At 47.4% G+C, this 23,702-nt stretch overlaps 1 protein-coding gene across 1 annotated transcript; it reads left to right on the top strand.

The window, feature by feature from the left end:
- Nucleotides 1–1,413: 1,413 nt before the first annotated feature.
- On the top strand, nucleotides 1,414–22,607 carry AGO1 (protein argonaute-1). Its single transcript, XM_084595959.1, has 6 exons — nucleotides 1,414–1,616; nucleotides 5,391–6,387; nucleotides 12,254–12,337; nucleotides 13,806–14,682; nucleotides 17,720–18,351; nucleotides 20,213–22,607. Exons 1-6 carry the CDS (start codon nucleotides 1,598–1,600, stop codon nucleotides 20,319–20,321), a joined length of 2,718 nt encoding a protein of 905 aa, XP_084452085.1. The 5' UTR covers nucleotides 1,414–1,597; the 3' UTR covers nucleotides 20,322–22,607.
- Nucleotides 22,608–23,702: the final 1,095 nt, after the last annotated feature.

Raw genomic sequence — 23,702 nt, 5'->3', positions numbered from 1 at the left:
TTGTTCTTTTTGTGGCTGTAGGAAGAAGGAAAAGAAAATGCACGGACCTGTTACTGGCTCTGTAGCTGAGCCACCTCCGCTGCCTCGTGCGGGCAGAAGAGAGAAAGTAGAGAAGGAAAGTAAAAGAAGAGGGAGAGAAGCAAGAGTTTACTGACATTACAGCCATTGCACGGCTGTTGAAACCCAAACAGGCCAGAAAAGCAATTGCAGATTATAAATTAGAAGATTATAAATTATTTAGAAGATTATAAATTATTTAGCGATCATAGTCGAATTGGTACTTGATTCGTGTACGGTAATGTCTTATCCATCATTACAAAGGATAAAACACGAGCCCAAAAAATTAGGCGCGCCGCCACCACTCGAGTCTGGCCGTGATGGAAGCATGTATAGGAAACTTGATTTTTCTATTTGAAGCTTTAATTGAACAGCCCCGCGACGTTACCTCGATGACCACTAATACTGATCACTCTTTTACGATCTCGTTACGACGCAGAAAAGCCTTACAGTCGTGCTATATGCTGGCGTCGTCTTTTTTCCGGAGCACGTGATCGGTTGTGATGTGGAGCATGACAGATCACCATACAGCGTCAAGTTTTAACCACGCGCGTCCACGTGTTGTTCAAGAGCATTCACCGCGCCCGCGAGTACGCGCGAAAAAAAAAAAAAAGAAAACATTTGAAATTGAGACGCGTAGTGCTTTAAACAACAATGACGCACGGGCATATGTTTTCTTCCGATTGCTTCGACTTTGTTTACTCAAAAACTATGCGAGTCACTTACTGCCATTATACTGTAGTTTAGCTAGATTTTGATTTCAAAACAAGCCTGTAAGTTCATTTCCTACAATTATTATTCGCGATCAAAGTTTAACAACACTTGCATATGGCGCGGAACATTAGAAGAACGTACATGAGTTGCTTGCCTTTTACCAAGCCTTCAAGCTCTGGTCCCCTGCCACTGTAACACGTTTAAATGTGTTCCTAATTTCCGTAAGGCCCCGCCGGGGTGGCGCAGTGGTTACGGCGCTCGGCTACTGTTCCCAAGGGACGCGGGATTGAATCCCGGCCTCGGCGGCAGCTTTTCGATAGCGGCGAAAAGCAAGGCGCCCGTGTGCTGTGCGATGTCAGTGCATGTTAAAGAACCCCAGGTGGTCGGGCGTCTCTCATAGCCTGAGTTGCTTTGGGACGTTAAACCCCACAAACAAACAAACGAACAAACAAACAAACAAAATTTCCGCAAGATGGTTTGTTTGCAACAAACTCATTTGCACCAGAAAGGAGTGAAGTCGGAGGCAACGATCGCGGGACTGGCTTTCGCCTGTAGCGCCACCGCCGCTTCAGCCACGGCATGAAAAATGGACGGGTCCGCACTTATCTAGTATCTATGCTATGGACGATCGCATCCGCGGCGCTTCAAGCGGCCTTCCGTGACGTCGTTGCAACCGAACTGAGTCCTACGGTGGGGTTCCGCGACGGTGGCGACGGCAGCAGCGACGGGCTTAATTTTCCCCCTTCCCCGATCTAAGGTGCGGGGCTGCGGGGCTGCAGCTTGAAACGTAAGCAGCAGGACTACCGGAGACCGCGCGGAAGGGAGGATGTACCCTGTTGGCCAGCGTGAGTAAACCTTTGACACCGTGATTCTTGCTCGATCGTCCATAAACCAGCAGTAGTATGAGCGTGGCCCCTACGACGGCCCTCGGGGGTTAGGCCTACGCGCTACTCCGCGTAGGGGCATCTCCGAGGCCTACGTCGGGCCCTGTGGCGTTGTCGCACGCTATGCGAGTCATTCTCGGGGTGTTTTTGTTTCGTCATCAGACGCGATCTGCGCGTGGCCCAGCACTGGTGCGTCCTCAGCTGCACGTGACGCGCCTGCGAAGGCCCTCGCGCGTGCAGCCGTGCCCGATCTCGCCTGGCTGTTTCGACAGCGTCGTTCGTTGACTAGCTCGATCACTCGTCGTTCAGCTGGTCAAGAAACGCGCACGAAGGCATACTACGGAGTAGGATGATGCAGAAGCCTACTGTTAACCCGTGATTACATCTGAAACGTCCATGCTGCGAAAAAGATGCGCTTCAGTCAACGTTGCGTAGCTCTGACACTGTTTCATCCATTCATTTCACCTGCTGTGTAGATCGCTCACGGAAAACCTCATGCTTTGTTGCGAGGCTATGCGCAGTCGCATCACTTCCTGTCGAATTCCTGAAGTCGCTTAACATGTTGCGACTGTCCTTTATGGCAGCAGGCATGAATTCCGTTTCCTCGTCAAGCCTCTTGCATCCCTTAATTTCTCGCAGGTTGGGCTTGGTGGCGGGTCTCGTGTAGGGTTACCTTCTGGGAAACCGATCTGTTGTTCTGCGTGGAGATTCATTTATCCTTAGTGCTAAAAGCGGTGCAACTATTTCTGCGTAACTTAGGATTTCATTGTGCTCATTGAATTCGGTTCTAGTTTGCTGGACCGTTATAAAAATTTCATAGTGTGGTGGCAACCATTACCTCAAGCACACGAGGGCGACATGTGTTCGCTAATTTGAGACTCCTTGTCACTGCAGGAGGAATATCATTATGCTAAGGTGTTAGCTTAGGTCGAAGCGGCATAATAATATACCATTGTGAGACATCCTGTTTTACAGGCATTTAGTGTAGTGTCAAATTCATCCTGTTCTCTGGTGTCATTTGCCCCATCAAAAATTATTTTCACATTAAGTAGCAGTAAGAGAATAAAAAGAAAATTACAAAGTGCCTGTTAGCATGTTGCAGTGTAATGCATATTAAGTACTTAGTGCCCTCAATCCTATTAGTCCAATGCAATAGTTTGTTTCTAACACCATTGTTTATCAATAGACTCCCTACAGTTTAAGGCATGCAATTTGGACTAACAATAAAACTGACAGTGCAAAGCAATGCAGTGTTTGTTCAAGGTAGTCACCCTGGAAGGTAACCCCCTCTGATTAACAGGCGTGTCCATCATTGGGAATGACAGCTGTGTCATGTAGCAGATGCTGTGAGAAAACCAAGTATGTATTTTACAATTTGTACAACAGCACGCAGGTGCCATTGAGGTTGAGGGCTGCAGGCTGCAGTGTTGGTAGCTTTCTGATTAAAATGTCTTGAGTGTTGTATGCGTATTTTGACTCTGTCTTCTTGGGAATTTTGCCAGAAATGCGAGCAAGCCTTGACAGAAGGCCTCGGCGTGTAACTGCAGCAGCATTGCTTAAGGAGATTAAAACTGCATACTCAAATACAGCTATTCCTTCACTTCTCTAAGGCTGCACCTTGCAGGGTGTTGCAATAATATAGTTTGTTGCTGAAGTTATGCCCCTTGCCATGGCAACTACACCTTAGAGGAGATGCAAATGCAGAATGAGGTTCTTTTTCTTCTTTGCAAACAATCTGTTAAAGGGGCAGAACATTGGCCAAAATATGTCATGAGATTATGGTGGAGATGAAAAGATCTTTCCTCATATAGTACAGATCGAGCACTACATTATCAAAGAAAAGAGGCTTTACAGTTTTAATTTGCCATTGAAAATCTCATAAAAGCAGCCGAGGCGCTATCTAGCGCAGAAACCCTAGTACATTTAGTGTAGCCCCCACGTGACTACATGTCAGCAAAATATCGCCGATTTTCGTGACTGCATACTGTTCTTTTTTCTTCTAGGAGTGTTGGCCATCATTTATTATATTTTGCGCTCTCTGCAGCGCGTCCTTAACTGAAAACCACCCCTGCTTTCGTACCGCGAGAGGTATGCTGTCAGGTTTTACCACTAGATGGCACCACAGTGTTTGCAATTTTGTGAATGAAGCGATGACAGTGCTCTCTGAAACTTTCGTTGACGAGGGCGTGCATTATTGTGCCGTAACAGCATTGAATGTGAAACTGAAAAGGACTTTACTCTACACAAAAAAAAATGTCTGATTACTGTCTGCCGAGTGAAAGTCATATTTGTTTCGGTACGTCTTTTTTTGTCGACCACCAGTCGTCATCGCGGTCGTTGCTCATGGTTTCCAGCATCGGACTACATAAAAACGGGCGCACGCATTGGTCGAAAAATTCTTGGTAAAATTTTTCTACAGCGTTTCTAGCAAAACCATAATGGAATTGAACATTTTAGACTTCAATCTTTCCAATGCGGCGAAAAAAAATCGAGACCTAAATTCCATTGTTCTGTCCCTTTAAATACAGTTTCTTTGCACGAAAAAATTCCTGTATTATGGTCTGTCTGTGCAGGGTGGGAGTATTTAGTGATGTTTTTTGAGGGGTATATAGTTTAGTTTTAAGGCTAATTGTTTAGTACCGTGTTGTGCTGACCTCCTAGTTTAAACAGGAGTCTCAAACTTGTATACAGAGAAAAGTACAAAGCCAACAGCTGGAAAATAACACTTAAAACAGGTAATATACAGAATGTAAAAATTGAATTTGGGATGACTTTTTTGTTAGCTAACTGTAGTGCATAGTCAAAATGAACTGTGAGCAGGAACAAGGGTTTACCTTTGTTGATAAGCCACTGTGTTCTCATCACAAAGTTATGGGGGATGTTCCAGTGTATCAAAACGTTATAGATGGTTTGACTGTGCCAACCGACATGAGATCTTGCAGAAGTGTCTACATCTTGACTCTGCTCACATTTAGGACTTTCCAAATATAATTTTAAGGCTTTGTAACCCAAATATTTTAGGGCGAGCCAGGCTGACTTTGAACATAGGTTAACTCGGTTTGCAAACTGCTCAAAGTCAGTTGTATTTTAGGGGTGGTACAAGCCCAATTTCCGATCCAGCCCTCACCTTTAATGCACCCTGGGAGGACAACACAGTAGCAGTGTGTTTGGATCCATTGTGCATGTATACATGTTTAGAGTGGATATGGAATGCACAGCACGAGAGAGTGGCAGTAAAATATGCGGCTTCATTGGCTGGGGCGATAGCTACGAGATTTCATGCTTGCTTGCCACGGGAATTGACTTGAAATTTCTGATCATGTATATCATTCTGTCAGCTGCAGGAATCTTGTGTGGATGCCTGGTGCCATTGGCCTTCTGGCTTTAGCAGAGTGTTGCAGTGCAATAGGCAGCATTGCCCTGCCCATTGCTGGCGTGTTACTAGCTAATGTGGCTATTATAGTGCACTAGTGCAGAAAAACCTGTAGAGCATGGTTATGTGGTCTTGTAAGGGCCTTAGGTTACCTTTTTTATGCTGTCCTTTATCTGGGCTACAGTAGTTGTGTAAAGTGTTATGGATGCCTTTCTGCCAATTGCTGGAGGGAGAATGTTGATTATACAGTGGCATCTTTCTCAAAGAAAGTCTTTTGCTCAGCTTTTGCTGATTATATCCTGGTTATATTGTGGCAGAGTGGGTAGCCTAGGAATGACCATGGCCTTTTTTTCATGTTACAGCCCCTGGGCCTCCTGGCGGTGGCGGTCCGGGTGGAGCACCGCGGGCCCCGCCTCCTGGTGCTCCCCCTCCGCTGGGTGGGCCCGCCCCGCCCCTAGGGCCAGCGGCACCGCCCTTGGTGGGCCCCCCGCCCGCTGGCGGGGCCCTGGGTGCGGGGGGCCCCGCCGAGCTGGCCGTGGCACTGCCCCAGTTCTCATGCCCGCGGCGGCCCAACCTGGGCAGTGAGGGGCGGCCCATCCTGCTCAGGGCCAACCACTTCCAAATCTCGATGCCACGAGGCTTCCTGCACCACTACGACGTGACCATCACGCCGGACAAGTGCCCGCGCAAGGTCAACCGGGAGATCATTGAGACCATGGTGCAGTCCTACTCCAAGATCTTTGGCAGCCAGAAGCCCGTTTTTGACGGTCGCAAGAACATGTACACGCGGGATGACCTGCCCATCGGCAAGGAGAAGGCCGAGCTGGAGGTGACCCTGCCAGGTGAGGGCAAGGACCGGGTGTTCAGGGTGGCCATCAAATGGGTGGCCCAGGTGAGCCTGTACGCCCTGGAGGAAGTCCTGGAGGGCCGCTCGCGCCACATCCCCATGGACGCGGTGCAAGCTCTGGATGTGGTGATGCGCCACCTGCCCTCGATGACGTACACACCCGTCGGGCGGTCCTTCTTCTCGTCGCCAGACGGCTACTTCCACCCACTGGGGGGTGGCCGCGAGGTCTGGTTCGGCTTCCACCAGAGTGTGCGGCCCAGTCAGTGGAAGATGATGCTCAACATCGACGTATCAGCCACTGCCTTCTACAAGGCGCAGCCAGTCATCGAGTTTATGTGCGAGGTGCTAGAGCTGCGGGACGTCAACGAGCAGCGCAAGCCTCTCACGGACTCGCAGCGGGTCAAGTTCACTAAGGAGATCAAGGGCCTCAAGATTGAGATCACCCACTGCGGCAGCATGCGCCGCAAGTACCGCGTCTGCAATGTCACCCGCCGGCCTGCCCAGCTCCAGTCGTGAGTAGTCACCAATTTTTATCCCAAATGAGGGAAGCTTTAAGCAGGGCTCTTACATCCCGGTAACCAGAGATCACTAGCAACATGTGCATGACACACAGTTAGGGGGCTTGTGCAGAAGGCTGACATGGCTGTTAATGGGTGTGTGTTTCGTAGGAAAAAAAGAGGTTCGTTAAAACATTAAAAAGGGCTAGAAAGTGGGCACAGTGCAGGAAGGGGGAAGCAAAGGTGTGTTGTTATGAAGCAGAAAAACAGTAGTGGGTGTCAAGGAACAAATGCGACTTTCATGAATCTGTCTAAATCGAGGAAAAATGTTTATACACAGAGCATATAACGTGAAAACAGGGTCAGCTAGTTGCGGCATAAAGTGATGGGGTCAGGTGAAATGAGGAGGACATGGCACAGAACAGAGTTCATTGAAGGAGTATGGGGGATACTTTTACTACAACAAATATGGTTAGATTGTTCATAATTATGATTTGTTTGAAGCAGGGTTTTCTGAAAAGTGCATTATTAAAGCTGCTCTTTTTGCAAGTAAACCATTTTAATGCAGATAGCAAGCACTTTGCTTTTCTATTATTAGGCCATATTAAGTGGAAGCGGTGCAGTCGTTTCAAAATTTTATTGTGTGTTGTTAGAACACCCTAATGGTGAGGTTGGTGAATACGAGAAAGCACTTCATCGTACAAAAAAGAGGGCAAAGTATACGGCTTGTTTGAGTCATTGTGGGCCCAGTTCATAGAGCCATTAGGGTGCCTACTAGGATGTCAAGTGTGCCTGGCAAACAGTGCATTGCACTGACCGTGTCTTGTGTGAATACAGTGTTCCGAGTCGGCTGTTGTATGCATTTGCTACAGTTGTGCACATTGGAGACATAATAGTAGCACTCTTGGAAGGTGTTCTTAGGCACAGTCCTGCGGCGTGGGACTTTCCATTGTGCAAACAATTTGTCTGAAGAAAGCTTTAGAAGTGTGGAGGAGAGGGGTTGAGGAACTTGTTTTCTATGAAGCCCAAGCAGTTCTCCAAATGTCATTTGTGATGCCTGGTGAAGACTGCGCCTGGCTGGGAGGAGAAGTGATGCACTGTTGTCTCGCCCCTGAAGCTGCGTTGTGCCCACAGCAATAATAACAAAAAGTTAGCGGGACAGTTTTAAGTGTTCAGAGGAACTGAGGGTATGAAAGAGCTTCAATCAAATTACTGTATGAAGTGATGTCAAAGAAAGGAATTGCCATGGGCTCCGAAACTGCATGGCGACCAACCTGCTGTCACTTATTGACGAGGTAAATTACTGAGGTAATCACTAATCAAATTAGTTCAGCTGTACACTTTTACGTTTTCAGTCATGCAAGCATAGCATAGCAAGGGTGTAGTGGGGCCTATATAAGGGCCATAGAGTATGCTTATCATGGCTATGGAGGCACCGTACTCCTGCACGAAGAAAACAATAAAATAACATTTAAGAAGGGTGTTGGGCAGGGGACAAGGTCTGTCCAGCGCTATTCACTGCGTGTTTAAAGGAGCTATCGGGAAGGGTTGAAATAAAAGCTAATGGAGGATACATTAGTACTCAATGCCACTACCCTGCTATACTCCCGAATAAGTTTTTTGTTTCTATGCAGCCAAAGCTACAGAGCCAACACTCATCAGCTCACTGTGTACCAGAATATAGTCCCTTGATAAACTATGTGAATTGTGCTGTAGAATATTGTATCAATACACAGATGTCTATGTTGTAATTGCATCAAGATTGTACTACAATATAGGTCAATACAATGTTAGTGTAGTGCATTTTAATATCCGTATACCACAACGTGCAAACAGGATGGCTGCGTCATCTGCCGAGAATTACCCGAAGCGTACGTTAGCTGCTGCTGCTGTGTCTATACGTCGGCTTCTGTGCGCTTTTGCAATGTGCTTGTTTCGACAATGTATGTGGCACGTGATATTCATTAACCGTGAATATATGTCCACTTATACTTTTAGTAGTGTAAAAGACATTTCTGCTTTGTTGGAGGCTCGGAAGCCATTATGTCAAATAAAGGCGCAACTGAAACCAAAACCGTACCTGAAGCCAGATACACCAGAACTACATGGTGTAGTAACACAATAGTGAAAGCTCCGCGGCTGTAGCCTTGGCTCCATAGCCAGAAAAACTTGTCCGCGAGTATAGGGGACTTGGGGCACGAACTGCAATGCATGTTTAACGACTTAAGCGCGCAAAACAAAACGTCAGCTTAATGGGCAAAAACAAAACCAAAGTTTAATGTCTGCAACAACTACCAAGGCACTGAAAGTGGTATGCGAACGTGTCTACTTAGGGCAGGCAGCTCCGTGCAAGTGTCAAATAACAAATAGCTGATGGAATAAGAATGGGGTGGAGTGCATTTGGCCGGCACTCTCGAGTGATGAACATCTGATCAGCAAGGATATAGAAGTGGTACCTTGCCAGTGCTTACCTGTGTGACAGAAACACAGAGGCTGATGAAGTGGGATGGAATACTTATGCATTGCAAGATGTGCAAAGGAAGATGATAGAAGTATTGTTACGAAACAGGAAGAGTGAAAGGAGTGGCAGAGCATATGCAGCTTAATTGCTTCATGGTTAAAATCAAGACGAAGGCTTGGAAAGGGCATGTAATGGGAAAGCAAGGTGACCAATGGTCATTAAAGTTAAAGGAGCGCCTCCAAGGGAAGACAAAAGCTAAAGGGAGGGCCAGGCAGTCAGCTCAGGTAGGCAAATATGCGGTTAGTGTAAGGTGGCGGCCCTTGTCACAAGACAGTGCATTGTACAGTTATGGGGAAGGCCTGAAGCGGTCTTAAGCTGGTGATGTCAAATTGTCGAGATTTTGTTGTGCTTGGAGGGAGGCAGCCATGATTACTTTGGCGTTGAGATTATCACTGGCCCATTGCAGCATGCTGATGATGACTCTTACTGTGACCTTTTCTTTGCAAAGCACATTTTGAGTCCTGTGAACAATTATGGGGTATGGCTCTTCGAAATGTACAATCATCCAGGTTTCCTTGGCCATTCAGTGGGACTCGGTTTTCATTGTCTGTGCTCTAGGTCTCTGAAAGATGAGTGAGTTCCCCCCACCCCCCCTTCTTTCCACTCTATAAGTGTTGGCGGCTGCTGACATCGCATTGCATGGTTCTGTCTATTGAAAATTGCCCTTGAGCACAATGAGCATTTGGTACTAGCCTCTCTGGTGAAGCATTGGCTGAGATCCTGGACGTACGCGGTTGTTGGGGTACTCTTTTAGTAACATGTTTTTCGAACAAATACAGTAGAATCTCGTTGATATGATTCCCACGGGCTCCGACAATAAAAGCGTATTATCCGAAAATCGTATTATCCAAAACGGACTCCAAAAGATCGCGAATAATACATACTTGGCACAGAACTTTCTTTTATTAAAGCACGTTAAAATAATCCGTCACTTTGCTTTGCACTTTTTGCTTTTCGAGGTCCTGAAGAAAGCTTTTTTGGAACTCGTAGAAATGAGTAGCAGTTTCCTCACTCAGCTCCGCAGACGCGACAAAGCCACGAAGCCCGTCCATAGCTTGGAGTGCACCGTCAGTATTTAATGGCCGACGATCGCCGCTGCAATCTCCGGCGTCTTGGTTGTCATCGTCGTTGCTCTCCTCTTCAGCGGTAACATCTGCAATGATGTCTTGGACGGTGCGCAATTCGCATGTCGCCAGTTGGTCGTCCGTCGATACAAACTCTTCCGGAGACACGTCGACATCGAGGTCACCCCAGTCCGGGATGTCAATCTCTGCGCTGTCAGCTCCATGTTCCTCCGTATCGCCAGATGCACAAAAAAAGCCACACTTCTTGAAACAGTTGGCGATGGTGTCGGGTTTGACGCGATCCCATGACATCGCTAGAAAATGAATGGCATCAAGAAGATCCACCTTCAAGCTGGCATCTTTCCAGTCAATCTTGGCCAAAAAGCGTCTGACCAACAAGCTCCTAAAGTGAAATTTCACGTTTCTAATGATTCCTGCATCTAGGGGCTGCAAGTGGCTGGTGCAGTTGGGCGGCAGGAAAATTACTCTGACGTTTTGCAGCCACGAAATATCGACAGGGTGCGCGGCACAATTGTCGAGAAATAGAAGAATTCTACGGTTCTCGGCACGCATCCGGGCATCCAGATGGGTGAGGAACTCTGTGAAAAGGGCTCCGGTCATCCATGCCTTCCTATTCGCTTTGTAAACGACAGGAAGGCGTGGGTTACGCGAGAAGCAGCGTGGCTTCCAGAACTTGCCAATGACGGTAGGCTTGAGCTTCTCGGTTCCATCAGCATTGCAGTACAACAATACGGTGACTCTTTCTTTGCTTTTTTTTCCACCTTGACACGTCTCACCTTTCATACTGAGACTTTTCTCGGGCTGGAGGTTGATGAACAACCCAGCTTCATCTGCGTTGAACACGTCCCTTGGCTGGTATTGAGCAATCACCGCCGGCAGAGTCGAAAGCCAGTTGGAGACCTGATCTTGGTCGGCAGACTTCCCTTCGCCGGAAACGGTTTTATACGACAGGCCATGTCGTGTTTTAAAACGATGGAGCCACCCGCCCGAAGCTTTAAAATCTTCAATGCCCAACGAGAGTGCAATCTCATCAGCTTTCTCGCGAACAACTGTCCCGTCCACGTTCACGCCCGCCGCCCTTACTTCCCTGAACCACGCCAGTAGAACCTCTTCCATCTTGCCATGCTGGGCACCCCTTGTTTGCTTCACGTTGGCGCCGAAGACTTGAATGTTTTTTCCGAATTTCTTCTCGCTTGCCGACGATCGTGTTCAGCGTGGAGACAGGCAAACAAAGTTCGCGTGCCAGGTCGACACGTTTCTTCTGCGGATTGTTGTCGACTTTTACGAGAATATCAAGTTTTTCTTTCAGCGATAACGCTTTACGCTTCCTAGACATGGTGAAGCGCACGGGTGAAACGCGGCACCAAAACAAAAACGATAAGTGCGAAGTGCAAGCTGAACGCTCGGAAAACCAAAATGGCAACGAGAAATGGCAAACACAAAGCCAACAAAGCCTACAGCATCGTCAATGCATGCGCCAATCACTGCTTCTTGGTCACGTGATTTTACCGTGATTACTATGTCTTAGGATAGATGGTGCTAAAAACCTTCGGTGCGCTTCGGCGCTTTTGTTGTGCGAGCTTGGGAAAATGGCTCCCAGAGGCCGCCACACTGCTGCAGACGCTGTGCTGAGGCACGGCCGGACTCGAGCCGAGCCAAGCCAAGCCTTGAGCATACGAAGCGCATGTCGCGTGTTTAGTCCGCCGTGCCTGTAGTTTCGCTCGATGCGATAATTTTAGTAGCTCTGCCCACCCTCTGCAAAGGACTGGCTCTGATGTCATCATCATAGTTGGAGAGATGTGATTCCTACACGTGTCTAGCAAAGGTCATGTCCAACATCGAAAATCGGCCACGAGCGCTAGGGGAGTTACGACCACTGCAGCTACTGTCAGATCCCGCTAGGACACTTTTGCTGCCTCCTGGCGCGAAAATCGAAACTGCGCGAGATTTACGGAAGACGTTTCCACGATCGTATTATCCAAACCGACGTGGAAATACGATCGTATTAGCCGTACAAAAATGCATTACCTCTATAGGTCATCGGCCGGGAACGAAAAAAAAAAAAAACGTATTATGCCGAAAAGCGTATTTAGCCGAATCGTATCAACGGGATTTCACTGTATCTCACCGTTGTTCTTGTCTGGATGTTATTTTTTTATACAAGTGCAACTTGTGTACAAAAATTTTTTTTTTGTAGGAAAAACAGCTCTTTGCAAAAAGGTTTGTCTTATGCATTGGTGCAGCTGTAAACAAAGTGTGTATGTGGTCATTGCAGGTTTCCGCTGCAGCTGGAGAATGGCCAGACTGTGGAGTGCACAGTGGCCAAGTACTTCTTGGACAAGTACAAGATGAAGCTCAGGTGAGCAGGTTCTTCCTCCCTCCCAGTGGTGCGATGGCACCTGTGTAAAGCCACGAATATGCAATCACAGCTTAATTGCTGGTCTTTCAATAAAAGTGCTAATAGAAATGCTAGAGTGGAACCAGGTAACTTTTCTTGCACAGCTTTAATGAACTTTCAAATTGCATTCAGTTACTTTTTAATTGACATTATGCTCCACCTGTACGAATAAACTAAGAATGTCATCAGGTGTCGCAGCTCTCTATGTAGAAAGTGGTTCAAAATCCCTTCGTGTGTGAAACAAGAACAAGTTATCAAAAGCTCTCCAACATTCAAGAAACCTGTCAGACACGGGCAACTGAGAAAACTGCAGTTGAACTGTGATTATATGCTATAAGGTGCATAGTCAGTAGCCTTATTTCGATAGTCCCCATAAAGAAAAGTGTTGTTTCCATTTTAAAATCTGCCTTTGTATTCTGAATGTGCCAAGTAAAAATGAGACTACCCGTGGCCACAGTAGTACGTGCTGTTAGGAATTCAGGTACAAAATTTTTGGGCCTTGATTTACTTGCACGATTAGACCATATTTTCTTTATCTTTTTCAATTAATGTTCACACCAGTTTGAGGGGAGTCTCTTTTATGAAGAAAAGTGAAGCTTCAACTGATTTTTATCACAACTTAAAACTCTCATATTCCTGCCTGCCCCAAAAAATGTCTGATAATCATCATCAACCAAAGCATAAGGTTACATCGATCACATCCCCATTTTTTAGCATTGTTCATTTCCGAACGTGTTTGCCATTATCGCAGTGTGAGCTGACAACTCTGTAGTACATAGCATACGTTGGTGACCGATGATGGTTAAGTAGAGTGAATATGCTGAACACTGGGCCTTCAATGCGTACACTGGTAGAGCCAGGCTTACAGCACCTCGCCAAGCAAGTCACTATTGTCAGGGCTCCCGTCAAGGGGCTCTCCCAAGTCATTCCCCACATGAGCTCTCATCAAAAGAGAAACACCACTCGAGTTATCAGTGGACTGCATCGAACGAAGATAATGCGAAACACTGATGAATGTGCAAAGAAAAGTGAATGCTGTTAAGAAAAAAAATTCTCAGCGATAAAATAGGGAGCAGGTTCATTATCTCTTTGCACGGGTGAATATGGTATTTTAATTGCAATTTTAAAATTTTCAAAATCATGCCAGGGAGATGTAAATAGGATCACTCCCCCCCACTCTGATGATGAGCCTGAAAACACGAGAGTATAGAGAGAGCCAGGGAAACGAGTACGCAGCCTACGACTTGCAAGGGGAGAGGTGTTCCGCAGCTGTCTGGTCAGGATATGATAACGGCTGTTATTTTATAGCAGCGCTGTAAATGTGTCGGTTTGCATTGCAAAGAGGGCAGGCATGGGTGGTGTCAAGGGAAGGGAAGGTGGGCATGTTGCCCTGGGAAAGAGTGGTATTAAAAGCAAGGTGTCCCCGCAGGTACCCACACCTGCCGTGCCTGCAAGTGGGCCAGGAGCACAAGCACACCTACCTGCCCCTAGAGGTGTGCAACATTGTGGCGGGCCAGCGGTGCATCAAGAAGCTGACCGACATGCAGACGTCCACCATGATCAAGGCGACGGCCCGCTCGGCACCGGACCGGGAGCGGGAGATCAACAACCTGGTGCGCAAGGCGGACTTCAACACGGACCCGTACGTGCAGGAGTTTGGTCTGTCCATCAGCAACACTATGATGGAGGTTCGGGGCCGCATCCTGCCTCCGCCAAAGCTGCAGTATGGCGGTCGGACCAAGCAGCAGGCGATCCCCAACCAGGGGGTGTGGGACATGCGGGGCAAGCAGTTCCACACGGGCGTCGAGATCCGCATCTGGGCCATCGCCTGCTTTGCGCCCCAGCGCACCTGCCGCGAGGACGCCCTGCGCAACTTCACCCAGCAGCTGCAGAAGATCAGCAACGACGCGGGCATGCCCATTATCGGGCAGCCCTGCTTTTGCAAGTATGCCACGGGGCCCGACCAGGTGGAGCCTATGTTCCGCTACCTCAAGTCCACCTTCCAGGGGCTCCAGCTGGTGGTGGTAGTGCTGCCGGGCAAGACGCCCGTCTATGCCGAGGTGAAGCGCGTGGGCGACACCGTCCTGGGCATGGCCACCCAGTGCGTGCAGGCCAAGAACGTCAACAAAACCTCGCCCCAGACCCTGTCCAACCTGTGCCTCAAGATCAACGTCAAGCTGGGAGGCATCAACTCCATCCTGGTGCCCAGTATCCGCCCCAAGGTGTTCAACGAGCCCGTCATCTTCCTGGGGGCGGACGTCACTCACCCGCCGGCCGGGGACAACAAGAAGCCCTCCATCGCTGCTGTGAGTGGGCTTCTTTGTGTGCCTCACTTTGTTGTCCGTGCTGTCCGTCTGATAAACAGGAAAATCTAAGAAGAAATGTCGATGGTATACTTGCAATACTTGCAAACAACCGTTCTGCCAACTTAAAGCTGCTTTTCATTAGTCACCTTGAATATAAACTTGAATAACATGTTGATCCTGAAAAGCGCATTAAAAACACATGGACAACAGCAAAAGACAGACACATGCGAGCGCTCGTGTGTCCGTCTTTTGCTGTTGTCCATGTGTATTTTATGCTCTTTTCAGGATCAATATGTCTAACCAACTCACCCAAACACAGCCATTATTGAATATCCTCATATTCAATTTGCTCAGTAAATCAATGATTACCAAGTCAAGTTCATTTTTAGATCAGATGTCTTGTAGGAGGCTTTTTTTTTTTTTTCAAACTGTGAGATTTCGGTGACGTTATCAGATTTGATTAATGCCGACATGCAAAATCGACTGGCCAGAGTACTCTGTGCACAATGTGCAGAAGTCATTATGTTCCACAGCTCTCTCATGGCATGACAGATGATAAGAAAGTGCAAGATGCAACCGAATTCTTGAGCACAAAGCACTTCTGGGGCATCACAAACACCACGATTGCGAACAATGAAATATGCACAAGCCAATGATCGATTGGTAGGGCCCCTGATTTTCTGCAGCAGAAAAATTGCAATTCCGGTAATATCCCGCAAAATTCTGTGGGTTACCACCAGTAATGCTTCAGAATGCACCTAGAGCTGCATTCAAAACCAGTGTAGTGTGATTTTTATTTTTTTTCTTCAGATGATGGTTAGAGCACCTTTGTCACGAGTCTGGAAGTGTTCCGGGACAAACCATGCTTTTATTGTCCTCCAGGTAAAGGGGGTGAGGTGTATATATGAAAGGAGGCAGGTTGTTCAGAAAGAGATGTCACTGAAGGGGCTGGGAAAATGAGGTTAGGGGGTTGGGGACATGCTCGAAACATTGCGTAACAGCGGCTGTTGCTGCTTGGGAGGCTCAAGTATCGAAGGCAAGTTTCACTGAACAGTGGCTCATGCATTGAAGCAATATCTGACATATATAGTGCTTCCATGTTTTGATGTGGCGCCTGCATTTGTTGGGGATGCTCTTGGTATAAGGGTTGCAACATAATTGTAATTGCTTAAGCAGTTTAATGGGGTTAGTGATGAGGCCCGTTTGGCAGTGAGCAGTATTGACTTTGGCCGCCTCGGGTTCTTTACCGCACGCAGAAACATCGCATTTCCTCATTTCGCCTGCGTAAAGAAATTTGCCTGCACAGTTGTGATAAAACCTGCTTTCTTGTGCTGGGTATATGTATAACGCCTCCACTGTTATATGTACTAGTGCTATAACCGAAAGGAAACCAAGACTGCATTTGCTTCGTTTTAACCCTTCAACTACCAACCCCTCCCTAGCTGTACTCGTTTAACATTAGAGTTGGCATCAATATCACCAGTGACAAGCCATACTCCTTCGGCTTGATGATAGTTACTTCTCTGCAGCATGCACACTGAAACTGCAGTTTCTGTTTCACGCCAAAGTTGCGGCGCTGTTAATTTTAGCTGAATTCGTAATGCTGGTGTTCCTTGATTACTGAGGTAAAATATATTTCCTACATTATTCCCAAATGTGAGCTAATATTGAAAGGGATAGCTCTGAAATATTTTTAGATTGAAAGTGATGGCGAATCTCGTGGGGATTTTAAAAAATATTTTTGAAAATTTTGTTAATGTTGTGTTTGTGCTAACGGGATTGAACAGCAGAGTGAGAACATAATCTGGGTGCATTGCTTTTTGCATTTTGATGGGGGCAAAAAGCAAGGCACCTGCGGGCTGTGCGATGTCTGTGTACATTAAAGAAGTACAGGCGATTGAAATTTCCAGAGCCCTCTACTGCGGCGTTCCTCATATTCGGAGTTATTTTGGGACGTTAAACCCCATAAACCAAACCTTCTTTCTCACTGTACATCAAGATGGCTACAGTGGCCTTCGCCGTAAGGCTTGCAAGCTGTTGGGAGAAGGTGGCTTTTGTAAGACCCTGGGGTCGAGTCTGGGTAGAGCAGAGAATGGCATGAACACAAAAAGAAGCTTGTGGTTTCTCTTCTGGGCACTGAAACAGTTGAGGTAGAAGGGGAAAGCAAGGCCAATCAGATGGCTGTAGGACTTAGGACTTGGCAGTACGAAACTTGAAACTTGTAGGGGTGGCATGGGGATGATTGCTTCTTTTGTGTGGGAGACTGTGTGCACATCAGAGGCTTTGCTGCAGCTCATGATGCTGCACAAATTCTCAAATAATATTGACCATTTAATCAAATAATATTGATTTATCTTTAATTTAATTTCTCTATTTCCCCGTCTTCTCTATCTTCTATAGGTCTCTGTCTCCTCCCCTCATATTACACTCATGGTTGCATTATTTATGCATAAATAGAGTACTGTTTAGATCATACTGTTCTCTGGTTTGTGTATATATAATTTCTCTGTGACCCCTTCCTTGTCTGTAACTACTTTAGTCGCCACTGCTTTGAAAATTGCAGTAGGGTCTGGTATAAAAGACCCTCCTGCTCAAGTGTGTTTGGAGGGCAAGGAACAGGCCTTATGTTGTACATAGGACCAAATGGAATTTGCCCTGATGAAGTGGTTGGTACAATAAACGCGAAACTGGGCTGTCAGCTGCCTCATCAGTCTTTGCTAAAGAAGAGCAAAGCAATGGGGGTTCTTACGTGCAGATACTATCGACATACTATTGGCTGCTGAAAACTCGTTAGAGAAACAAAAGTGTATCGAGTTTTTATACATCGAATGCCTTGCCTTTCTACTCCAACCTGCTGCTAGGAGATTAGCCACTCGTTTAGATTTTCTGCATTTGCAGTTTCTTAAATGTAGGAGGGATCCTAAACAAGTTGCAGTGCATCATTTTATTTCCTACCCACTGAAGAAATGCACTAAACCTTGAAAGCGACAGTGCAAACACATACTTGTCCTGAGAGTGCCGTGGTGGTGGTGGGCAGGTGGTGGGCAGCATGGACGCACACCCGAGCCGGTATGCGGCCACGGTGCGAGTGCAGCAGCACCGGCAGGAGATCATTCAGGACCTGGCATCCATGGTGCGTGAGCTGCTCATCCAGTTCTATAAGTCGACTCGCTTCAAGCCGACGCGCATCATCTTCTACCGGGATGGCGTCTCCGAGGGCCAGTTTCAGCAGGTGCTGCACCACGAGCTGCTGGCGGTGCGCGAGGCCTGCCTCAAGCTCGAGACAGACTACAAGCCGGGCATCACCTTCGTGGTGGTGCAGAAGCGGCATCACACGCGCCTCTTCTGCTCCGACAAAAAGGAGCAGATAGGAAAGAGCGGCAACATCCCCGCTGGCACCACGGTGGACATGGGCATCACCCACCCAACCGAGTTCGACTTCTACCTGTGCTCGCACGCGGGCATCCAGGGCACCAGCCGGCCCTCCCACTACCACGTTCTGTGGGACGACAACCAGTTCTCGGCTGATGAGCTGCAGTGCCTGACTTACCAGCTCTGCCACACGTACGTGCGCTGCACCCGCTCAGTCTCCATCCCGGCACCTGCCTACTACGCCCACCTGGTGGCCTTCCGAGCCCGCTACCACCTCGTCGAAAAGGAGCACGACAGGTAACTGTTGGCTTTTCTCTGAGTTTGACGATGTTTTGAGGGGGGATTTTGTTTCAGGTATGCTCGGCTTGGAATTGGCCTCAGCTTTTTCAATGTGTTGATGTAGGTGAAGCGCCAGTTCGAGTGTCAACGAGTCCATTGGCGATGTTTGTGTTCATACAAATTCAGCTCGAGAAATTAGGTTTTCTTTGAGACTGAACTCAAAGGTGAAAATCCCTCTTAGGTTCATTCCTTTAATTTATGGGCTGATCTGCACCAAAATTTTACCATTTGTGCATTTCTTGTGCCTATTTCAAAACCGAACATTTTTTGCCTGCAGCTGTTTCAAATGTATCGAGGAAAGTTAGTTTTTGTTTGGAAAAAGCATAGCTGGAAGTAAGCAGGAGATTTCTATTTACCAACGAGTGTAGAGTAATTAAGTACTGCAATGAAGCAAAGATGAGAATGCTAAGGTGATTTGGAAAAAAGGTACGGCTTATTAAACTTCACAAACGAAAGGTGCCTTTTGGTGACTGAGACACATTAGTTATTTCCATAATTTTCTCATATAAGCAGTGTTTTAACATTCATAATAATAAAAAGCTCGAGCTTTTTTTTTTTTTGAAAAAAGTTGTTGCAGTAGGTGGTATAGAACTTGAGATATCACTCTGCCAAAATGCTGAATGCATAAAAGGTGCAGTTTTGAAAAATCGTGGGGAAAACGTTTTTAGTATATCTTTATCTTTGAAGCACCAGGGATAACAACTTACTAAAGTTCCTACTGATTTCTTGTGTGGGTACGCTGTTTCCCATCATGATAATTGCACTTGCAACAATGAAATTCCCAGTGAACAGATTGCATGGTCTCTAGGCTAGTACCAGAGATGGGCATCTTTGCGTGGCATCTCCCTGAAATTGATGCCGAAGTAGTGGCGTGCGACTGTAGATGTCACAGTCACACTGTAATCTTAGTCGGGTAGGCAGCTATAGATACACACGCTACGTGCTTGTTTCGTACCACATCATTTAGAAGCAAGCCTGTTGTGTGAAGGTTTGTGATTTTCGTTGCGAGACGTTACCACCCTTGCTGCTATCATTGCTGAAAAAGCATTATCTGTTGCATTGTTGAAAGCTGCCAGTCATCGCTTTCTCAGCTGCACCGTCATTATTGCTATGCCCACACATAGCAGGAATCGCCTTGAGTTGGGCTGGCTGTACTGCTGGCTATGCTGTTATCAGGCCTTCTTATCTCTGCCTATCTCTGTCGATATTGACATACTGACAACTGTGTACTGCTTGAGTGGGCAGCATGAAAGTATGCGATGTCTAATATGGTAATACAAAATGGCAACCGATATCATTGATGACATCAAATAAGGCTTACCGGACGCATGGAATGGAGAGGATAAGACCAGGAGTGCACCAGTCAGTGCCTGAAAGCAACATGCGGCTTGACCTGGCTGGCTGGATAATATGAAGGCGAGCAATTTTTGCTTAGCTGTAGGGCTCTTTGGTACTCTTTGGGGTTGCTGTTACCAACGCGAGAGATACATGTTCCAGGAGGAACATTATTTACAAGACTGAAGGTTAGTAATCTTGTGTACAAGACACTCAAAGGAGTTTGCGGATATTCAGTTAACCCAGCACAAGTGTGAAATAGAGATTGCACAGTCATGGGGGGATTAGACCTGTGCTGTGAATTGTCGGCAGTTGAGAGTGATGCATTAAAGCATGTTGCTGGGCAGGATGGGGTTCAGACATCGCCCAGATTCTTCCAAGTCGCTCCTGTCCTCTTGGTGCTGCACTAGGGGTCTTATAATTTGTACCAGTGTGTGGCAAAGTACGGTTGCTGTAGCTGACATGGCTGCCTTGTGTGTTTCAGTGGAGAGGGGAGCCACCAATCAAGCAACGGGGATGACCGGACGGTGGTGGCGCTGGCCCGTGCGGTCACCATCCACCCGGAGACCCTCAAGGTCATGTACTTCGCCTAAGGAGGTCTCGCCTCCCCTCCCGGGCGGCCGACTTGCCCCGGCCGCTCCCTGCTTCTCTTGCTAGCTGCTGGCGCGACTCCCACTGCGACCCAGCATGCTCCAGGGGGAAGGGACTCAGCCTTGGAGGGGGTGCCCTGGCCACCGCGTAAGGAAGTCTTCTCGGCCCATGCCGAGGGACTGGGCCACACGCGTGCAAGGGAGTGCCCCAGAGGGGCTCTCGGCACATGTATGGCCCGACGACCGCATATACCGCCCATCCCTGATTGTGCTGGCCACTCCTGGTGTGCTGCCCATGACTCTTTCTTGCCTTTTTATTATCTTCACCCCTGGAGGAGGTCTTCTGCCATTCCATCACCTACCCCACTGCGTACCGGGCGGCCAAATGGGGTGGCCACACTGGTGGAAGGGAGGGGTGCAGCTGGTCTTGCTCCTCGTCGTTTCTTTTTGCAGAGCCTGCCTCATATTTAAATGCATGCATCGCTCACATGAATCCATTGTCACCACAACCGCCAGGGCCCGCGTAGGGGTGGAGCCTTTTGGTTGTCCGACACGCGGTGTCCCGTTTTTCAATGCCATGAAGTACACCAAATAGCAGAGTACGTATGGTAGCTCCCAGCCTGCCATTTTCGTTGTGCGCGCATGCAGCTTTTGTTTCACCCACGAGGTGTAGTGTGTGACGGTCACACTGTCCACCTTGAAATGTGTTCCCAGAGGTGCAGGGGCACCGTCTCTTGCCCTCCCTGCTCCACCGGGTTGCTAGCCGCTTGCCACCCTATGCCACCGAGGTTGCCTGGGCAACCACCCTGAGTGCAACTACAGTGTGTGATTGAATTTAAAGAGTGTAATGGTGTGGGAAATTTTTCCAACTCGATTATGGAACTGTTGCGCATAAAAGAAGGTAAGGCATAGACATCTAAATTGGGCTATGAACAAAATATGGCAGCTTGCTGCACTTACTGTGTTTTGGAAAGGTCTTGGTCTGTTACTTTTGTCCACTGTATGCCAAGCCGACTGGCGTCTTAAACATGAGTGAAGAGGAACGTGTTGTGTACAATTGTGGGGTTTGTATATCTGTGGCGTGGTACCATTGTTTGAACTCATTTGATGGGGCAATGCGATGAAATCTCGAAACAATTGCTACAGACACCAATTGCCTGAATTGCTCGTGACCATGCAGTACAGCTAATTTCATCCACTGCCAAATGCATGACAAGAGCATTTGTGGTTCTGCCGCTGAGGGCTGTCACGAGTATATGGCGGTTTTTTTTATCGACCGTGGCTGTTCAACAGCACTGGTAAGAATTCAGGAAGGCATATATTGTCCGCTCAGTTGTATTTGAGGGGAACTATACCAGCACCAATGAGTTTCTCAGGTAGTCATGCTTGAAGCCAAGGCCATACTCTTCACTTGCCTGGAACACAAGAGTGATTCCCCCTTTCGATAGCGGGCTGGGCGACGATCGCTTTTTCGCAGTGACACGGGTATGGGCGCTGCCGGTGCTTGCAAATTGGTACACTGTGATGTCTTGCACACACGTGGAAGAGGTGCCCATAAGGGTGGGCTGTCTCGTGTGGTTCACCTTTTACTAGTTGTCAGAATGAACTCGGTAATGAATGAATGTTTCCATATGGCACTAGACGCGTGACTTGGCAGCACAGCTGTCAGTCTTATAAATCCGTCATTTCGGAAAGTTGGCACCAAGGAGGGTTCCACGGAAGTGACTGGTCGCGTGGCAGCCCGCTTTGGAACGGGCAGCGCCAGTAGTACTGAACCCTTTTACGACAAGTAGGTACTGCGGCCTGCCCGTTCAGCAGGCAGTCCCGGCCAGTGAGCTTCCGGGCTCTTCGCTTGTACGTGACATCCGCTGGCATCAAAGGTATCGTGTAGTAGCACCAGGCAAGCCGTTCAATATCCATATTACATACACTGCTTTTAGGTTGACTGAATTCCCAGATTCTGTGCAGTAGGTTGGGCAAACTGTAGTGTCGGTTTATGGGATTTACAGGTGACAGGATTAACCAATTAACTAATTGTGGAGCCACAGCCAGTTCCTCCAACACTGGTTAATCCCACTTTTTTGGGATTAACCACATTATTGCAGGAACTAGTTGTCGCCATTGGAGGGGGACGTCCTAACAGAAGTTCTTGTCGCTGCAATCTTTCTAAAGTTGTATCCAATTACAGTCTCTTGAATGTTTTGAATTTTGTGCAGTGCAGGCAAACCTGCTAAATGTCCAGGTTTCATGTGAAGTACTGCTAGCAGCAAAAGTTTGCGGGATCTCCAGCGCCCGATGACGGGACTAACGGTAATTGCCTCTGAAGCACACCTGTCCTTTCTTCGTTATCAAGCATGCCTCGTCGCTTGCTTCCTCTGGATTTGCTTTTGACGCTCGTAGCTGCTGCTGAATCGTTGTCACCATCGTTGCATAGGGCGCAATGCAAAAGGTGCCGACGAATTCCGGCAATCGTGCCTGCCAAAGTAGATTGGCGGCGAATGTAACCCAGCGCCTCAGCGGCTTCCGCGGCAAGGGGAAGCAAGCGACGAGGCATGCTTGAGAGCGAAGAAAGGACAGGCGTGCGCAAAGCGCATTTCAAACGTAAGTTCCGTTAGCCTTGTCATCAGGCGCAACTACGGCAGATGGCGCCACAATGCAGTTTTCCATCGTCCTGCCACGCGCTGGAGATCCCGCAAACTTTTGCTGCTGACAGTGCATAAATAAGGCAGAACCCATCTATTGAATGTCCTAGTTTTATGCAATGTATTAGACAAAGCCATCAGTCGAATCTCAAGATTTTTTGCATGCACAATGTAAACCTGTAATTTGCAGGCACAAAGGGGAATGCACTAAGTTTGTTTAAAAAGTCGCGAGCATCAGCCACAGTACGTGTACTGCAGTGTCTAGCAGCTTCGTGACCATAACTCTGTTCAGTAGATAACACTGTACATGAATTATGCAGTGAATATCTAAATTTAAGGTGGGGTGCGAATAGTTTGGCAGAAGAAATCATGAGGTATATTTTGGAACCGTGTGGCCGAAAAATTTATTTTTTTATCATTCCTGATTGAGAGAACATTTTTTTAGCATTTGTAATCTCATGAGTGCTTTTTCGATCGTTTTTTGTTGCGTCGAGTGAAAGGTGAAAGTTTTCAAAGACTTCATTTTTCTTGTTTAGTGAATAGGAAATTGATTTTTAGACGCTTCACTCACAATTGTAGCAGTTCCTTGCCTTTTAGAAAGTATATTACACTTTGTTATTAATAGCTATATTATGCTCTCTTTTTAATTTTTTATGGTCGCTTTAAGTGAGAGGATTTTAGAGGCTTTTACCATATTGTTGAAACAGCATTTTTGGATGTTTCAGAACCTGTAGGTGTAAGC

The sequence above is a fragment of the Amblyomma maculatum genome, chromosome 1, assembly GCF_055883805.1.
Source record: "Amblyomma maculatum isolate TAMU_Amacu chromosome 1, ASM5588380v1, whole genome shotgun sequence".
Lineage (NCBI taxonomy): Eukaryota > Metazoa > Arthropoda > Arachnida > Ixodida > Ixodidae > Amblyomma > Amblyomma maculatum.
This window is presented reverse-complemented; position numbering and strand designations above follow the sequence as displayed.